Here is a 21,557-nt window from a genome sequence, read left to right on the forward strand (position 1 = left end):
TTCTGGATAATTAAATCAAAATATGTGTTATTTAATCCATTCATTGTGTCATTTTTCCGTTCATATGATAACGGTTTACCGGAAATATTTGTATTCAAAGATCTTATTACCATATATTTAGTAAAAAAAAATAATTCATAACTGATACAATATTTAAACGAATAAAAAGGTTTTTTATACACAGGCATTATGATATTACTGAATTTTACCACCTTTATCAAATTTTGTCACACATTATAAAATCATGCTTTATTGCTAATTTCCTCAAAATACTCAATCGCTTCAATAAAAATTAAGAAGCTTTCTCACAGATACAGAAACGTGGTAAATTTTACCACATTCTGGTAGTTTGACCATGCTTTGTATTAACAGTGTAAAAATTTTCTAAGCGTACTAATATTTATTATTACTGCACAAAATCCAATAAATTTTAAATTGTAAGATATTCATAAAATATGAATGCCCAAACCATTTAAATATAACTTAGTTTTTGTTAAATTACATTATGTACTCTTTGTAAACACAATATTGAAATATAAAATTTCGCACTCAAGAATGTCTTATTAGCTTTAATATTTATAAATGTTACAAGAATAAGTCTTTAAAATAGTCAATAATGCTTGGTCTTTCATTTTCAGCAACTGACTTTTATTATTACGTTTTACTAAATTCTCACAATTTTAGTGCTGTTTCATGTTCCATTCTCAGTATTTACAATTAATAAATTTTTTTCTTCGCTTCACCCAGCTTCGAGGCTCCAACGTATAATTTATTTATTATCTGTATCCTGCAGGTTCAACTTTTTCTATAAATTTTAATTATTGCATACAAATGATAAATTTTAATATCAGCAATTTTTGCATATTGCAGGACATTCCTATACTGCTAGAATTTTCACTACAAAATTATGGTAAAATAACAGGTATAACTATTTTTTCACTTACGAAATTTAATCCCGCATTATATGACTATTATTATTGTTAATTTTACAAAAAGCATTATCAAAGCACTTCGGTAAAAATTAAATAGTTTTTCGGTTATCTCATAGATCTAGAAACATGGTGAAATAGAACTCTAGATCTAGAAACATATTCTGATAGTTCTGACCCTATTTTTCCTCAGTGTACAAATTACGCAATGTTAAACATCAGTGAGTCAATAACATTGCAAGATACCATAATTAAAGAAAAAAAAATAATGTCGCAATAATAGCAATAAAATTACTATGAGTTTAGTCAATATTACTTTTTTGCTAAAAGATTACATTGCAGGTGACAAATAATTTGTTTCACTCTTTTCACGGCTGTCTTACATAGATAACCGTTTTTAGATTATTTCTCTCTCTTTCTAACTCTTTTTTGATACCTTGATAAGAAATTAATAAAATAATTTTGATTGCGATGTTGCTAGAACCATCTGTAATTTTCTCAAGGAAAATTTACTTAAATACTTTCCGATTTTGATTGTTTTTACACGTTTCAGGAAATTGTGTCAGAATGAAGTTCCTCAGCGCTATAGTTCTCTGCCGTAAGTAGGATTGAATATTATAAAATTTATCTTCGCATTAACTCTTATGTAATTCTGTAATACATACTCTTAAGTAAGATAAAATATCATGAAATTTATCTTTACAATAACTCTTACGTAATGCATACTCTAGTTAGGATAAAATATCATGAACTTATGTAATGCATACTCTGATTGGGGTTAAATATCATTCTTTTCATAAATTTTCATGTAAAATGTGCTCTAATAAAAGTGGTTTTTTGAAAAGATTTGTCATCATATGAATTAACATTTTTAGGGGAAAAATGTTTCATTTATAGTTAATTTCCAGCCATTCTTACCTTTTTGATTCAATTTTGTTTATTTATATCCGTCGCTTTCTAAGATAATAATGAATATGGTACTTGCATTTCTAACAATTTCTAACTACTCTTGCTCGTTGATGACCAGTAGTTGAAGCATCGGACTTTGCACAGAAGGGGCCGGATTGCAATTCTCCCCTAGATCCCCTAAGAAACACTTAGTACATACGATATATGATCTCGTAAAATCTGTGGTCTAGAAAGTCCTATATTCGATCGCAGACCACTACCGTGAGTAAGCAGAAGTCTGGAGATAGTGGAAAAAGCCTCACGCATGAGTGGTGCTACAATCTATCAGGAAAAATTCTGAGCTGAGTCTCTTTTTCACCTTAGCGGTGCTCTTTTGTCAAACGAAGAAGCTCTTCTTGACTTAATTCTCAAGGCTAATGGTTGAAGAGCTTGGCTTGTCTAAGTGTCATTATAAATAAATAACATTAACTACTCTTAGTTTAAATTTTTTTCATTTGAAGTCAGTGAATTCTGTGCTATTTATGAAAATACAAAAATTATACCAAATTTTCCAATAATTACTATCAATTTTTTTGGGCGAATTTTTCTCATTTGCAGTCAGCGCTTTTGTGTTAATCATAAAAATGATACTTGCATTTAATTCTTCATATTTTTTAAATTTTAGTATCGTTAGGCTTGGCTACTTGCGATTTCGAATGTTTCAGAAGAGCAACTGTGGAATGCAATATGAAAGGAATTTTAGAGAGAAAATCTGAGCAACCTGTTGACGGAAGGGAGAAAATTTGCCAGTAAGTTTCATATTTAAAAATAATAATTTAATATTTTCTTACAGTCTAGTAGTTTTTTCTTTAGTATTGTACTTGATAAGTTAAGTTCAAAAGTTAGTATATAACTTACGAAAGAAAGCATTTCGAGTTGAGAAAAAATTTATTTAACTTTTTTTAATCATAATTGGTGATAGTAATAAAATTTTTTTTATGAATTTCACGCAAAAAATGTAAAAAACAGGATATTTTATCATTAAAAACTAAACAAATCATTCAATAATTGGGAATATTAAATTTACAATTACGAACGTGATACTTGAGATTATATTAAATGAATTTGAGAGTAAGTTTTACATTCATATTAAAAATCAATAACTTTTTTTTTTTTTAAATTTTAATTGACGTTTCTTTTCATTGAAATCATAGTTATGAATTGAAGTTCGATAGTTTAGCCTTTTCGGGCATAATAACTCACGTAAGTAAATAATTTGAGCTTATTTATATCAAAATGCGAATTTTTTCAAAAAAGTAAGAAAAATTTTATTTTTTGGATTAAACTTAAAATATTATTATTGGGAATATTAACCTTAAAGTTAGGAATGTTTTTTTTTTCTTATTTTTTTCCAATGCAGAAGGCGATATACAGACATTATCCTAACGCTGCGCAGAGATCAAAAGAAAAGAAAAATACAAATACAGAAAGAGATGAAGGATGCAAAATACAAAAACAAAAGCAACATCAAATACAAAAATTAAATCAAGAACTTAAATTGAACAAAAGGGGAATGTTAGTTGGGAATGTTTGACTTTAGATAAAATTAAATATTGTCTAACTCTGAATTAATTTTTTCAACAAGTATCATTTTTTACAATTATGCATCTTACCTAATAATAATACTGATGAAAGTTCAATGTTTTTTTTCTTGTTTTCATAATTTATTAATCAAACTCTGTTTCTCAACTTTTGATCTGTTGATCTGATTTTTGTGTAATATGACTTAAGTTATCTTTGACTGTAAACATATTTTCTCAGAACAAATATATATATATATATATATATATATATATATATATATATATATATATATATATATATATATATATATATATATATATATATATATATATATATATATATATATATATATATATATATATATATATATATACAGTAAAACCCCGCCATAGTGAACACGGTTTATAGTGAAATCCCGTATATAATAAACGAAATGTTCGGTCCCGTGCCTTGCTATACGCGGATAATGTTATTTTTTGTGGATAGTGAACCAAAAAAGTTAGGAAGTTGGATATAATGAACTTTTTTCTGTCTTCAACTGATTTTTTTTTGTAATAATTTTGAAATTTCTACTTCAAAAAAAAGAAAGAAAAGAAATACATATACCGATTTTCAAAACCATCTACAGAGGAGAACGAAGCTATAAGCATTTTTTCTTGTTTGCTTCTTTTATCTTACTTTCCCATCCCGAAACAAACAATAAAGCAGATGTTGCCAACCCATGCAGACGATGCCCCTGTAAGGTGTCAGTCAGATCACTATGCATTTTACGTCAGAGGGAATGAGCAATTATTCATTATTGGTCAGAGGTTTGGACTCTAATATGTGCTGATAAGGCCCTCATTTCAACTCCTTTTTGCTCTCAGTTCAGTTTAAAAAATCCTGCAAACAAGTGTCTCAAATTTAACTATGGCGAGCAGTAAACGTAAAACGTTCTCCATTGACGATAAAATGGGCATAATCAGAAAAATTGAAAATGGATGCAATCAAGCTGATATTTGCAGGGAATATAAAATATCTAAATCTGCAGTTTGTAAGGTATGGAAAAATAGGTAATTAATAATTTCTGCTCATGAAAAAAATTTAGATGGCAGAAAAAAGCTGAGAAAAGCAGATCACAAGGATGTTGAAGAAGCATTACTGAAGTGGTTCACCAATCGAAGTATCTGGGCAACACAAATGTCGATGAATTTGCTAAGCGATTTTATGAGACTACTTTTAAGAGCTCAAATGGCAGGTTAGACAGGTTTAAAAAGCGGAATAACAGAAATTCAGGAAAAATTATCTGAGAGTCGGGAAGTGTTTCCATATCTGATGTTGAGGATTGCTCATCAGTTAAAGATTACTAATTTTTATTTGTACGCAAGACGAAGAGTGATAAAAAATAACACATTTTTTGCTACTGCATAATATTTTTCAGTCATTTATATGAATATAATGTAATAAAAGGGAGGAGTTTGGGAACCATTAGTTAAATTTGCCTGCGTAACGGATATAGTGAACTCCCGGTTATAGTGAACAGAAATTTCGGTCCCTTGAAGATTCACTATAGCGGGGCTTGACTGCATATATATATTAACGAAAATTTTTTGAGTGGAAAATTTACTCAAACCAAAACCAATTTGCAATCTGTAAAAATCTCACTTATTTGACGATAAGTACATGCAAAGGCATATTTTATTAATTGTTGGTTTTTTTTAAATCACATATTTCAATCATTGAAAAATATTTCAATTGGAAAATCTTTACATTTTTACACCATCCTAAAGTATGCCCTGAAATTTAATTAAAAGTAAGTAAATCCCTCAAATTTTTTTTCTAATTTCATTTTCTTAAAAACTGTTTGACCAACTCATTTTAATCTCAGATTTCATTAATTACATTAATTTACATGATACAAATGATTTTTTAAATTGCAAATGAAATATTTTATATTTAATCATTATTTTTCCAAGGTACATTAATTATAAACATCATAGAACCTAAGAAATAAAAAATAGGTAATTATGAAAATAAAGTGTTGAGCGTAAATATATTTAATTCTGCAGTTTTAAATTTTATAAAACAAACAAAGAAATTTTAAGCAAAAGGAAAAACTAAATTATATATTTAATGACTTAAGATTTCTTCTTCAAATAAAGAAATAAATGACAGTTTACGAGTATTAAGATCATTTAATTACGTCGATGATAAAAATAATTTTAAGAAAAATAGAATGATAAATAATGGTAAAAATAATAAATGATAAATAATGATCATAATTAATAATGATAAAAATATATCTTCCTTACTTCAGAGATAATTTACTTATTGCAAAGTGCATGCGAGATGCCGCTGTCCAATGCAATACAGGATTTTCTGGAGTAGCTGAAAGACTTTACGTAACTGTTACCAACATCTGCACGGAAGGAACAGAAACATACAACGGTAAATAATAATATTTTTAAAAACGTATTTTAAAAAACGTTTTAGTTTCTTTCCATTCGAATATTTTAAATGTTTAAGTTGAGTCAGTGGAGCATATATCAATAATGCTAAAACTTACCTTTTTCTAAGAAACTACTTATGATATAGCTTTGAAATTATTTTTGGGATGTTTGAAATTATATCAGTTGTATGCTGTGATAATGTTTTAGCTTTAACGGGAATACTGTTTAAGTTGCGAATGATTTTTGATAAAAAATTATTAAACTTTTGAAAAAATTTAAATTTTTCATTTCACAGTTTTTCTTAAAACAATTCTGCCTAAGCCATGCAATAAAAATTATGACAGTGCAAACATGTTTATGTGAATACGCTGTCAAAAAAAAAATAAAGCAATATATTGCTTAGATGCTGAGAAAAGGTACATTGGAAAAGGTCAGCTTTAGCATTATTGGTATATACCCAACCGACTCCCTTTTAGACTTCCCTTAATTTTAACGTTTAATGTATTAAGGTTTTTATTCAAGAAAATAAAACTAATTGATTTCGAGTATTAAGATCTTTAATTACATACTTCGATGACAAAAATGAATTTTAGAAAAATCGAATGCTAAATTTTGGTAAAAATGATGAATAATTAATACTGATAATAATTAATTAATGATCATAATTAATAATATAATAATTAATTAATAATGATAATAAGTAAAAATATAATAATTAATAATGATAAAAATTAATTAACAATGATAACAATTAATAATATAATAATTAATAATGATAATAACTAATAATGATAATAGTTAATGATTATAATAATTAATAATGATAGTAATTAATAATGATAATAATTGAAAATATAATAATTAATGATGATAATAATTAAGAAGAATGATAATAATTTATAATGATAATAATTAAGAAGGATAATAATAATAATCCTATTTCAGAAACGCTTTACTTGTTGCAATGCGTAAACGCGATGCCGCTATCCAGTGCAATACGGGATTCGCTGACGTAACTGGAAACAATTTACATAGCTAGACCTGTTAAACTAAGTTTTGAAAATTTTTACGCTCATATAATTTCAGTAGTTAAGGATTCTAATTAAATACCATTTAATAAAATAAATTTAATTTGTACAACAAAATCACCGTTAGAAATATAAAATTTTTTAGCAGATTTTTTTTTGTTCCACTGAATTTTCTTTATTAAGCATATTTTTGAACTTAGAATAAATTGAAATCTAACATTCTAATGAAAATTCAGTTTATTTATACACGAAGAAGAAAATATTTGTAATTTTTTGTTGTTGATGTACCTAATTGTTAATTTACCTAATTATTCTTTTATTAAATAAGTGAAAATTGAACTTTGGTACAAATAAGAAATAAATATCGATAAAAAGATTTTATTAAATAAAATCATTTTTTTTTAAATTTTCAGAAATGCTTAATTCCTTTTAATTTCATGTAATACATTGACCATATAATTTTGAAAAAAATACTTCATTTTAAATTTTTAAAATTGGCATAAATTTATGTTGATTTGTTGAGATTTTTTTATAGACAGAGAAAAAAAATCCTGGAAAAAAAAGCAACAATTCTGGCAATAAAAACTAAAATATACAGCATTTAAACCATTCATTTGGTAGCGGTTTTTAAATTTTTAGTTCTTATTACAGCACATTTAGTAAAAAAATGCAAAACTGAAAAATAAATTCAACAGAATAAATGGTTTTTACATCTAGCTCAAATGTATCGTGATAAAGTTGCCAAATTTTACCAAGTATCATAAAACCAAATTTTACTTTTTATTTTACTAAAATCACTATCAAAGCGTCCCGGTAAAAATTATCGAATTTTTTGGTTCTCCCATAGAGTTAGAACCACGATAAATTTTACCATATCTGGTAGTTCTCAGAACAATTTAGGTAGATTTTATTCGAAAGGACATAGACAGTACGTTTGAAAAGTTTCATGCCGATTGATTTCAGTAGTGAAGGTTGTTAAATTATGTGTTTGCGTATATTGAAATAAATTTAGACTCTACAAGACAGTATTTTTGTGAGAAATATGAATTATTTTTGTTGCTACTTGCTAAGCATCTTCATTTTATTCTACTTTTATTTTTATTTTTCCCCATCTTTTTTTGCAAATGTTTTTTATGCTTACTCTTTTTATTACTTTTTATTTTCTTTATTATTTTTCTTTTCTAAATTTTACTTGCCCTTTTGTATGTTTTTCTGCTTAATAATCCTACATTGTTTGCTACCATACTTAAGGCTGTAAGCCTCGATTTGTACTTTATCAGTAATGCACGAGGAATAATTTTGTTCTTGAATTTAAAAATAAGCATCTTCATTTTACTGAATTCGTTAAGTAAATATATTTTTCAATTTAGTCTAATTTGAAAAGTAACTTCCCAAAAACATTACGTTTATTTATAAATTAAACATCGTGTTTAATACTTTTTGTTTCTTCGTTGAGTTAATTTAGTTTAATTTATATTAAAATCAATATTTTACGCAAAATGGTAATGATTTAAGAGCAATTCAAATAATTATAATTTTTATTATTATAGCTATAAAATCTGATCCAAAATGCAGTTTAGAAACTCTGACTGATATCGACGCATGTGCTGATGAGATGAAAAAGGAACCAAAAAGTGAACCCTTTAGTGATATCACTGAAATTATGAGGGCTATTTGCAGGTAATTATTTGTTCAATGTTTATTGCATGAACTTTCAGAATTCTTAAAAATCTGATTGAGATTTCTGAAAGTTTCGCATTATATTTCCGAAATTTTAATCGGAAAAAAATATAATATTCGTTATAAATGTATAGTTATGCAAATTATGCATAACATTATTTCTATATTTTTAAAAATTAAGTCATATATTTTTTTCATTAAATTGATTTTTTTAATTAAATAAATAATTAAATGCAATTTTTCAAAAACTTTGCATACGAGTGGAAATCAATAGATATTTTTGAAATTCTTTCTAACCCTGCCTTTAAAATTTGCATAGAATTTGAAAACACGATGACTGTACTCTGCTAGAAATTTCTCGGAAAAAATGGCTTAATAACAATTTATTGAATGGTTATTTTACCATATTTAATCAAAACAGTCAAATAACCATTAATAAAATCGTATTTAAACTGTTAAGTTTGATAAAAACTGCTTACTAACTGCTTTCACCTAATGCAGTTAAACAACCAGAATTTTATAGCACTAACTAGAACCACCTAATGAAGCTACTTAGATCTTTGCTACTGCGTACATATCATAGCCGAGCGGGCTTGTCAGTCAATCTCATGAACGGCAGAACTGGAGTTCGAGTCCTAGTGTTGACACCACAATATTTCCTCCATTCCTTTCAACACATGAAGAATTTCCAGTGTCCGGAACTCTCCAATGCCCATTACCTCACGAAAAGTCAAGCTCCTATGTCTAGTCAAATAATTAATTTTTATGCGTTCTTGAAAAATGCTAGTTGTAAATGGTTAAAAAAAACTGTATGGTTTTATAACCATACTTTTTGTAAATGGTTTCAAAACCGTAAAGGAAAAGAAAGTTCTTTACCGTAAACTTTACGGTTAATCGGATGAACAGACAGCTGCCAGTTATTTCACCATAATTTTAGAAAGAAAATTTTAACAGTGTAATATTTTTATTTCACCTCTAATTAGAATCCCGATCTACCCTAGAGGGGTATTCGGAAAATGGATATGGAATGTTTTTTTTTTGTTTTATATAAGATTGTCATCAGGGGTCTGTCCAGACATTTCGTGATAGGTCCGTTTTTGTAAAAATTGTGAAAAATTACTGGTAATTTGTGAATATAAAATAAACGCTAAGTCACATTCTTTCAACCAGGGAGCTGCTTTTGTGAATTTGTGCAAATAGGGTCCTGTTATTGCAAAAAACTTTTTCAATGAGTTTTTAAATTTTAAAGACATGCAAGATTATGCTCAACACTGTAAAATTGTAATTTAAAAAAATTAAATTTTCAAAAAAAAAACAGCAATTGCTGCTTCTAAATTAGAAGTGCAATATACAAATATTTGTTATTTAGACTATACTTCTGAACGCAGAATATTCATTTCGGACGAATAATGGAAGAAGCGTCCGTCGAAGATTCAATTTCATGCAATTACTTGTAATTGCAATTTTAAGTAACTGATCACATAGTAGTAATTATATGGAAAAACTTATAGATGTTATCGGTCGCTGTAATCGACATATATCTCTGGAAATGTTGCAAAGGACAGCGTCGCATTTAAGGACTTCAAACAGTGTTTAGGTTCACTCGAGGAATCTGACGTTAAATGCGACAGTGATTTTACAACTCCTCTAATTCTAATGCAAGTAGTATTTTCCCTTTTTTTCTTGGAGCAGATTAAAATGATAGTCAATGCAGTGTTGTGGACGAGGTCTTATCACCTGTGATAGCTATCCGGCGATAGTAACCTCCATTTCGGGAAAAACCGTCTCCATAAAAATAAGTGATGCTAATAAAAATAAGTGATGAAATCATGACGAGAAATTGTCCATTAAAAACGGCTTTTAAAGTGTGGAAATGAATCGGGATATACTCCAAAGATACGAAATTTTCAATCTATTGCATTTAGAGATGATTCCTGAATTAGAATTTAACGTAACTGAACATCGTCGCATTTGGGAAATGTCACATTTAGACACACTGACCTTATTTATTTTAACTATGTAAAGGAGAAAAAGCTTACACTGTAAAAAATTTCGGTTAAAGTACGATATAAATTTACTGTATAAAGTACTGTTTTTTCACAATTAGTCAGGATCAAGAAAATTTGCAATAATGTTGAAAGTTTTCGGGAAGCTGTGGATAATTTTTTAAATAATTTGAGTAAAAATGATTTTCCTTTTAATTTTTGTAATGTTATTTTTTTAATTAATAAAATGATTGATGGTTTCTAAGCTTTTATATAATTTTTTCTTTTAACAGGGCGCAATTCTAGTCTTAACTGAGCAGCCCCAGCTAAGCAATCTATTAATTTGTCTACGTATTTCTTTCTCCTGACCTTTTTCATTTCATTTTAAACTTCTTCTGCGCATTATAATAGGGAGCGTTGGTTTTTCAGTTTTTAGTGTTTTCTTTTCCTCTACTTGGTTTTGAAGTTGATGCTTGACCTGTGACTTAGTGAGTTTTTCTGATGACTTTGAATGATTTTCTTTTTTTAATTTGTTAATTATTTTGAAAGTATCTTGTTTTTCCTGGACCTCTATACAAAACCATCGGGGTACTGAGGGAGATTTTTTAAGCATTTGCTTCTCCCTCAAATAGAAATGGTTTTGCTTTTAATGGCTACCGAGGCCGGTACCCCTTGAAGACGTCGGCTTCGGTGGTCATATTTTTATTTTTATTTCATTTGTTTCTTGTACTGTATAAAGTACTGTCACTTTTGTGCAGTAAAAACCATTTTATCTTAAAATCCATTTTTAACGTATAATATTTTACGTTAACCACTTAACATTTAATTAAAACTGTGTTTTTCCATGAAACAGCTTCCAGGAAACTATCGTTGCTGTTATTTTTCCTAACTATTACTTAAAAGATTTTTAAAATCGCTAAAAATATAAAATTTGATCTGTGTTTAAAAAATATCCCTTATCAGCATTTTAAATGCAACTAAATATTCTAGGGTAAACTAACCAGTGAAGGAGCACTTAAGCTTCGCTTGCCTTTTAAAAAATCATAATAATTTCAAAATTCGTAATTTTAGTTAAATGACGGTGTCAACATATTTGCTACTAATTACAAATTTTGTAAAAAAAATTATAGAGAACTTGTATAATATTGTTTTAAAGTTTTGGAGATTCAAATAGCAAGTAATAAGAAGACCAAGTGAAGGAACCGTTCTTACCAGTGAATGAACACAAAATTTCCCAGTAAAGGAACACTTAATTTTGGTTATTTTTTAATGCTCTTTATGAATTTAAAAGCCATACAAATATTTAAAAACAAGCCTATTCTTGAAATTATAGCATATAAATACTTGAAAAATGTTAACTCTTTTGGTAATCATGAACTGAAAATTAAAGTGTCAGCATATTAACACACACTGTACATTCACTGGGAAATCTATGCCCAGTAAAGGAACGTGCCTGTTCCCTCACTGGTTAGAAGTTGTTTTTCGTATTTTTAGCATACTTTTGATGCGGAACATCACTAAAGGTACAAGAAAATTAAAGTTTATCTTTTATTTTCATTAACTTAGAAAAAAAACTCAGTAAAGGAACACTTGTTCCTTCACTGGTTTTTCACCGTTTGGTAATCCAGTAAATAAACACCCCTTTATCTCAGTACTTGCCTATACTATGCTTAAAATAAATAAACGTAACTTTAATAACTATATTTTGAATTCTCTTTTTCCCAGTGAGAAAAATAAAATTACTACATACAATTAATTCCACTTTAAACAGATAAATACAAGCACTCACCATATAAAATTATCACAGAAACAGGGTGTTGCACAGATAGAAACAAATTCAAAATTTTTTCCAGAGAACACTATGTGACCAGATAATCCAATACATTGTTAGATGACTTCCTGTTGTTTGGCAGTAAACTATTTTTACCAATCAATCGAAAGAAAAACTTTCAAAATCTTATTTTTAATCAATATATATGAAATGTTCCTTCACTGGTTGGTTTACCCTGTAACTATGTCTATAGAATAAAATTTAGTTAAACGAAACATTTTTCACTACTAAAGAAACTGAATTCAGCCTCTAATGTGTAACGAGTGGGGCGGAACTCAAATGTTTTTAATTAAAATTAAATTTAATCGAATCAATAAAGAATCAAGAAAGGAAATAGGCACAATTTAATGCATTTCCAGACGTAAAGTTTCACGAGTACACTGTAAAAAACTCTGGAACAAATTACGTTAAAAAGTATTAGTGCTCAGAGGTCCGGTACTTTTTGCCGTAAAATCCGTTTGTAACGGAACATATTATGGAAAAAAATGATATGCTTCAACTTTCACAGTAATATTTGCTGCCAAATCATTAAATCACTATAATCAAATAAATATTGCTGCAGAAGCAACTGCATAATATTTTACGGTAAAAATGTATTTTACAGTTGGTGCAAGCAAATAAATCTAGTACTTTATAATGTGATTTGATCTGATATTTTTGCAGTGGGTAGTTACGTTTAACATCTAGTATTACGGAATATTAATAATGTTATAATGGGGTTTGACACAAAGTATTAAATAATTAATGTTGTTATAATATTGTTAGACATAAAGTATTAAAATTATATTATGATTTTATAATGAAGTTAGGTGTTCAGTAAAAATTTATTTATTTATTGATTTTAAACGAAGAATTTATTAGTATATATGTTAACGGCAAAGTATGAAATGCCTGCATTATATATAACGCCTGACATTTTTAGCAAAGTATGAAATATGAGAAGTATTACATACTTTGTCTAGGCATTATATATAATGCCGGATGCTATTTAGGCAAAGTATGAGATAAACGTCCTGATGAGGTTATTATGTAAATGATGTGCATGTTACTGTGAATGACCGAAATCGGTGGTTGTTGACTTTCACCGGTGAATGTTGACAATCACATAGTCACTTTGATGAATGTCCGAAATATTTGTTACATCCGATTTTATATTAATTTATTCGTGGATATAATTACATTTATTCGATATTTTAATACTTACTGACGATAGATTAGAAGAAACATCAGTGTTTGGAGTATCGGGCAATGGTATACCAGGCAATGGCACTTGACCTTAAAAAAACATCAGTGTAGGGTATACCGGGCAAATTTATACCGGGAAATGGCACTTAACTAGACCTAGTATGACTAGACCTTCGGTAAATGTCCGAAATATATACTTGGTCTAGTTAAGTCCCATTGCCTGGTATACATTTGCCCGATACTCCAAACACTGATGTTTCTTTTAATCTAACGTCGGTAAGTATTAAAATATCGAATAAATGTAATTATATGCACGAATAAAGTAATATCAAATCGGATGTAATAAATATTTCGGACATTCATCAAAGTGACTATGTGATTGTCAACATTCACCGGTGAAAGTCAACAACCACCGATTTCGGTCATTCACAGTAACATGCACATCATTTACATAATAACCTCATCAGGACGTTTATCTCATACTTTGCCTAAATAGCATCCGGCATTATATATAATGCCTAGGACATTTGTGAATTGTAAATCAATTCATACTTTTCCGGCTAGTTTTAGGCATTCTATATAATGCCTAGGTATTATATAAATGCCGGATTTCATACTTTGCCGGTAACATATACGCCGTTAACATATAACACATCCATGCTGCGAAACTTTTCAACGCCTCCTTTTTACAATAGTATAAGAACAATGTCATTTTAATTAATATAGAACACTGAAGAAAAAGAAAACTCTTTGTCAAAATACGTAGAGCAAAAATACGAAAATTTTTTTTTAGTATTTTGTATCTCAACTATTTACATAAAAGTGACATTCTTATATCGCTTTGTTAAGAATTTCGTAACTTAAAAAACACTTCGTGTCAAAACACATCCATTTCTTAACTTTGTTGATCTGTTTTATAATTTTAATATGGTTAATATGACTATTTTTTTTCAGGCACATCGATGGATTAAAGAATTGCATGTATGAAAAATTTGAAAAATGCACTGTTAGAACAAAAGAAGTATTTAAATATGTTGTGGAACAATATGCTGAAGTCCAAAAAGGAATATGCACCATATTGCCATAATTTTATGGATCTTAAAAATCCTCTACAAAAATCCTCATGCATTAACTAAATTAAACCTACTAAAATCTACATAAAATGTACTGTTAATTTCTTGAATTTCAGATTTTCCATAAAAGCTCCAATGAAGATCAATTAAAAAAATCACTTGAAAAAAAAACGAAATAATAATGCACATTTTACAGCATTCTGTTTATGAAAATAGTTACGTTCTCATAAACTTTAAAATTAGGTTACAAATCTCAGTCTACAGATGGTACAGTTGAATACACGAGCAATATCACAATATTTTCTGTCGCATGATAAGAACTGTAAATGATATTTTTGTACGGGTATCTGCTAGTTATAACCTACAGACACCAGTTATAACAGATACCCGTTATAACTTGCTAGTTATAACAGATACCCGTTATAACATGTTAGTTATAACGGGTATCTGTTAGTTTAACAAATTGTAATATTCTTTTAAAAACACTTATTTACAGTTTTTCATCATCTAATGCTTCGTTGCAAGTTTAAAAAAAATACCATTGCGGTATAGTATTTAAGTTATCCAACTGTCAAATTATATAATTATGCTTTCAAAACAATATAAAATATTTTAAAAAGTAAACTCGTCGGACAAAAATTTAGTTTGTGCTATTGTTTATAAACAAAATGAAGGACGTGCTAGGTTGTTTCAAAAGTAGGCGATGTTGATATTCGTTCGCGCTTTGAGCTTAGCTTCTATTTAGCATGCACTTATATGCAAACAGGCTCTCTACATAAAAATAATGGTTTTCTCTTAACTTGCAACAGAGTATAGTTATGAAATTATTTGAAAATAAATACATAATCAAGTTTTCTATGCAATAAATCGTACATATGCGTCTTGCAATAAATCGTACATATGCATCCTCTTTTCCCCCTTTAACTGATATTTTGAATACTCGGGTAGTTTTTGGTACACACAACATAATGCTTAAAACTTATTACTTTCAGCAGTGTATGCATACCACCCTCTGCGCTTAGAGTCCCCCCCCCACAGCTCTACAATTTAAACAATGAGCAAATTCCTTTAAAACTTATTTGGTTTACTATAAAAGATTATAATCTAATGCAATCATTAACCATTTCCTATGCCGCTCTCAATACCCGAAGAAAAAATGTTGGAAAAAAAATTACGCCCTTCGTTGCATCTCTAGCACAACTTATCACCACATTCAGATTGTAAACGCTACAATCAGAATACTTTACCATTTGAGCATGGTAGCCCAATCCTCTTCCATGCAGCAAAATCTCATCTCCGAGTAGCTGAAATAATCTAATAACAGCATACCTTTTTAAAAAAAATTTAATTTAAAAATTTTTTTTATTTTGAGGCATGAAAGCTATCTGACAGAGGTTTGGCAAGAGCGCGGAAAATTTTTGCTAAGTTACATAATGGTGAAAGAAGATTTAATTTTTCTTCTAACATTCATTAGAAAAGTGTTTAATTGAAGTATTTGAGAAGTGCTTAATTTTTTTTTTTTGGTCGTATGCCTGTTTAGGCAGTGGGGAACGATTACTCCTGTTTTTCAGTGGTGCCATCTATGGCTAGGAATTCGACTTCTGCCACGCCATTCACACAACCACAACTCGCTTATAGGGAGGGTCACATTCACACACAAAGGAGAAAGGACATAGAACACACAGAGAGAGAAAGAAACACCCATACTTGCCCGGGATTCGAACACAGGACCTTTCTGATGCAAGGACAGTTCCCTGCCCCCTACGCAGGCCGGCCGGCAAAATGCTTAATAATAATATAATAATAATAATACAAATTTCAATGACCAATAATTTAAAGTGATAAAGTTTTTACGGTCTACATTTTTAGTGGCTAAAATATTTAGAAGTTAAAATAGTAAAGTTTGATAACTAAGAGTTTGAAAAAAAAAAGGAAATACCAATAATAGAAATATGTAATACTTGTGATGCTTACTTATGGGGGAAAAAGAAAAAAAAATTAAGAGATTATTTTCCTTATTATGAAATTTCTGAAATTATTTATGTTTTCAAAATCCAGGCGACATTAAAAACAGAATTAACTTGTGGAAGGAACGAATGTAGTTTGATTCACCTCAAAACGAACCATACAAGATTGTGTAGCAATCTCAGATAGTTGGCAAGTGTCATCGAGTGCGTGTGGAAACTACTAATCCATTCACAATTTTCTAAAAATTTACTGAATTGAAAAAAATAACACGATTTGAATTAATTAAAAGCCTTCACTTTAAAAACTTCATAACTTCCAAACATTTAAATTGATGCGAATTTTTTTTTATATATTTACGTTTGAGATATCACTTTCTAGGAATGTTTTAATATTTTTGTAGCGATGAAAATAAACCTTTAGGGATGTTCTAAAAGTAAACTTTTAGTGATGTAATTTCCGACTTCCTACTTTAAAAATGTAAATTTCAAAGTTAGCATTAGATGCAAAAATAGCTGTTAATTTTTGTTATCATCTCAAATCCTGATTTTATCCCAAGCTTTTGAAATAATTATTCTTTTTCTGTATGCTTGCATTAAAAGAGTGTATCTTACATTACGAGGGTTAACTGTAATGCGTTCAGACTATTTAGAATCTTGTAAGCTAATTTGAATTTCTATATAATAAAGTAAGGGTTTGTGGATAACAAAATCTGGAATTCTCAATCTCAAGCAGAAGTAAAAAGAAAATCATAGATAACTACATATTATCGAGAAAAGATAAGTAATGTCTCTTTCAACAGATGTTAGTTTTCTTTTTGCGTGCCTTTAAATATCGTCAATTGCCTTATGAAATTCTCTGCATACATTAAAAATTCCATACCATGAAAATTTTTGCTGGATTAATACTGTAGGCTATCTACCACTACAAAATTACAATTACAATTCACTAGTATATAAGACGTGTTAACTCGATTCTATGATGGGGTACCTTTTCGTAGATGAAGGTTGACATTGTCGATAACTACTATCCCCACATTGGTGACCCGGACGTGATGCGAACTTTGGCAGAAACGCCTATTTCGATATGAACACGCCTACCTAGACAGTAACGCCTACTTCGTTGGATGGGTTCACATTGAATATTTAACTTGCTACTTGTGACTGCGACATTAACCACTTCCTCGCACTGTTGCAACTCAGTCTCGTCTCGATCACGCACGACGTCGGCTTGCATACACTCGACTGCTAACGGACACAGGAGCGACAGGGACCGTGAAGTTAATACACCTTTCACATGCAGCACTCAAAAAGAACGGTGATCTTAATACATCTCTCCCGGCTTCTCACAAAACAGCAACGAATCAACTAGTGGTATACGTTCATCGAATTCTATCACAGATATAATTCTGGTGGGGGAGTACTGTAGGGTGTCTACCACTACAATATTACAATTACAATTCACTAATATATAAGACGTGTTAGCTCGATTCTAAGATAGGGTACCTTTTCGTATCTTTCACAATACTTTGCAGTATGTTACTGGTGTATTCTCTTTTAGTTTATTTATTTTATGTTTTGAAAGAAAATATGATATGTTATTAAGTTCTCGTTTCTACTTTGAAATTTTTAAATTATCTAAGGCTCAATTCTTATGAATTAAGAAACATTATGTAAAGAATATCTGATCTATTTTTATTATTATTTTCTTTTATATCAAACACGTTTATTAGGTTTACGCTACTCTCGAATCAAATCTAACTGAGAAATAAGAACGATTCAGTTGTTTGGTTTGCTTCAATATTATGAAGAATTCGAGTAAGGCAGTGTTTCTCAACCTTTCAGTATTCGAGGTCCAGTTTTCAATCATAATTTTCATCGCGCCCTCCGCTCTCAATAAAATGTATACAACAATGGAGTATTTTGGATTCTGTATTTAAATTATTTTCAAATAACTGCCAGAACAAAAGTTAGGTAAAAGCCAGCAGCAATTGAGATTGTAGAAACTATGTTTGGAGATAATTTTTCAAAACAATTACAGTACATGCCTCTTTCAAATGATACTGTAGCTCGACAAATTGGTGATGTAGCTGAAGTGTCAGCTTTTCTCGAAGTTACGTGACAAATTGTTTTCAATGAAGCTTGATGAAGCAACAGATAGTAATATAGATGCTCATTCAATTGCCTATGTTCGATTTTGTGATATTATGTCAGTAGTAAAAGAACTACTTTTCTGCAAACCAATCGAACTCAAAACAACAGCGCTCACATTATTTGCTATTTTAAATGATTTCTTGAATGAGGCAAACATAGAATGGAAAAATTGGGTGGAAATATGCACCGATGGTCCTCGTTCAATGTCCGAAAGATTCCAAAGTATACAAGTGCTTGTTAAGCGAAAATCGCCTCAATGCGTCTGGGCACATTGCATGATCCACAGAGAAGTTTTGGCTTCGAAAGAAATGAGTCCTGGTTTGAATATTGTGTTAACTACAGTTGTAACCGCAGTAAATTATATAAAAATGAGACCCCTGAAATCCATAATCTTTTTTTCGCACTTTCTTAAGAAATGGGTTCAGTACATTCAGCGTTACTATTTAATTGCGAGGCAAGATGTTTATCACGTGAGAAATTTTTGTAACATATTTATGAAATCGACATTTTCCTAGAAGATAACAGACTGGAATCTGAGAATTTTCGCGATGGTTTATTTGTAATGAAATTGGGCGACTAGGTCGTCCTATTCGAAAAATTAAATAACTTGAATTTTCAACTCCAAGATGCAACACGTGTGTTGGATACGAGTGATGAAGTTAATGCTTTTTATAGAAAATTGGAATTGTGTGGCGGAAATTTGAAGGCAAAAAAGCCTAACAATGTTTGCAAATGTGAATGATTGTACTAAAACTTACAAGGCTGAAGAAGAACGTGTAAAAGTTGTTTTTGTAATAATTGAAAATCATTTAGCCATGTTGGCAAAGAATTTTGAAAAGTATTTTCCTGCTGACGAAAATAAAAAAAATTGCGTGACAAGAAACGTCGAAAAATGCGGTGATCAGACAAAGAAAGCATTCAACTCTCTAGTTGTTTCTATTGTTCAACTCCAGAAAAAGTCATGTGACTTTATCCCATAATTTAAGCTCAAAAAATCAATTGTTTTACATTGAATTACTATTTGTGGAACATAATTGTAATTTCAACACACATTTGCAATAAAATTCATTCGAAATATATTTTTCATCAATAATTTTTTGTCAGGATATTTTTTGAATCTTAAAAAAACTTTGTTTTCATCATATGTTTCTGGTATTGATTAAAAAAAATTTGTATTGTAATGCTAATCCAGCAATAGAGTAAAATATTGACTTTTAATAGATTCCAATTTCCATGATAGAGAATAAGAAAAAGTAATAATAATTTAATATAAAAGTGAGAAAATGAAATTGGTATTGTGTGTGAATTTAGAATCTTTGAAAATATTAGTAAATTCTGCAAACTGCTAAGAGTAGATACATAAAATTTTGCAATACAATGCTCATTGTTTTATGATCATTTTCATTGTGTGAAAATTTTGTGCCAACGGTACCTACTAGTGTAAGCAACAAAAATTCGATAATAAAACCTATTCACGCTCATATAGTAATAAAAAATTAGCGATAGTTTTATTGAAGTTTATTAAAATGCATTAAAAAAACTACTTTTAAATATGTTGAACATTCCGTAACTAGTTCGAAAATATTTAACTTCTAAACTTAAAGTAAAAAACTCCCACGTGAGCTGTTGATCCTACATTTGTATGTCACATAAGGATGTAAAAATTAGCACCGTTATAATAGGAAAGTGTACTGATAGAAATAAAGACCAGTTGTTTATCAGATGTTTCATTCTCAATTGATAATGCATTGCTAGCGATTTACAATATAATAATTTACATAATTTTTAGGAATATTTGTCATTTGATTTCTTTTCATTTACAGGTTTTTATAAATTATATTTAGATAGCAATGCTATAGCAATATAAGTCTTGGATATAAGTTTTAATCTAGATAATGAACTTTTATGTACTTAAATATACCGATATGCTTTATTAAACAAAAAACAGCTGAATTTTCTTATTTATAGGTATAGATAGAATATTAAATAAACTCATTATAACTTTGCGTAATCCATTACTCACATAATCATAAAACAAACTGCATTTGAATTTTTTATAATTTGCAGAAAGACTTAAGGTTGATTTCTTGAGCATTTTTCAATAACGGTGAATAAATTCCTAGTAACATTACTGCACTATTATGACGTTTCTGGTAAATAAAAAAACATTATTCTGGATAATAAAATCAAAATATTCCAATTATTTAAACCATCCATTGTGTAATTTTTCGGTTCATATGATAACGGTTTACCGGAAATACTAGTTTTCATAGATCTTATTACCATATATTTAGTAAAAAAAAAATAATTCATAACTGATACAATATTTAAACGAATGAAAAGGTTTTTATACACAGGCATTAGGATATTACTGAATTTTACCACCTTTATCAAATTTTGTCACATATTATAAAATCATGCTTTATTGTTAATTTCCTCAAAATACTCAATTGCTTCAATAAAAATTAAGAAGCTTTCTCACAGATACAGAAACGCTGTAAATTTTACCGCATTCTGGTAGTTTGACCATGCTTTGTATTAACCATGTAAAAATTTTCTAAGCGTACTAATATTTATTATTATTGCACAAAATCCAATACATTTTAAGTTGTAAGATATTCCTAAAATATGGATGCCCAAACCTTTTAAATATGACTTAGTTTTTGTTAAATGACATTATGTACTCTTTGTAAACACAATATTGAAATATAAAATTCGCACTCAAGAATGTCTTACTAGCTTCAATATTCATAAATGTTGCAAGAAAACGTCTTTAAAATAGTCAATGATCTTTCATTTCCAGCAACTGATTGTTATTATTATATTT

General features: G+C 29.0%; 1 protein-coding gene across 1 annotated transcript; it reads left to right on the forward strand.

The window, feature by feature from the left end:
• The first annotated feature begins 1,369 nt into the window (after positions 1-1,369).
• Positions 1,370-14,777, forward strand: LOC107441710 (uncharacterized). The gene is made up of 5 exons (XM_087154018.1): positions 1,370-1,527; positions 2,503-2,626; positions 5,698-5,828; positions 8,409-8,538; positions 14,494-14,777. The coding sequence occupies exons 1-5, from the start codon at positions 1,497-1,499 to the stop codon at positions 14,624-14,626; spliced, it is 549 nt and encodes a 182-aa protein (XP_087010144.1). The 5' UTR covers positions 1,370-1,496; the 3' UTR covers positions 14,627-14,777.
• The last annotated feature ends 6,780 nt before the right edge of the window (positions 14,778-21,557 follow it).

This window comes from Parasteatoda tepidariorum, chromosome 10 (assembly GCF_982258835.1).
Source record: "Parasteatoda tepidariorum strain Cologne lab strain chromosome 10, Ptep-v5.0, whole genome shotgun sequence".
Classification (NCBI taxonomy): Eukaryota; Metazoa; Arthropoda; class Arachnida; order Araneae; family Theridiidae; genus Parasteatoda; species Parasteatoda tepidariorum.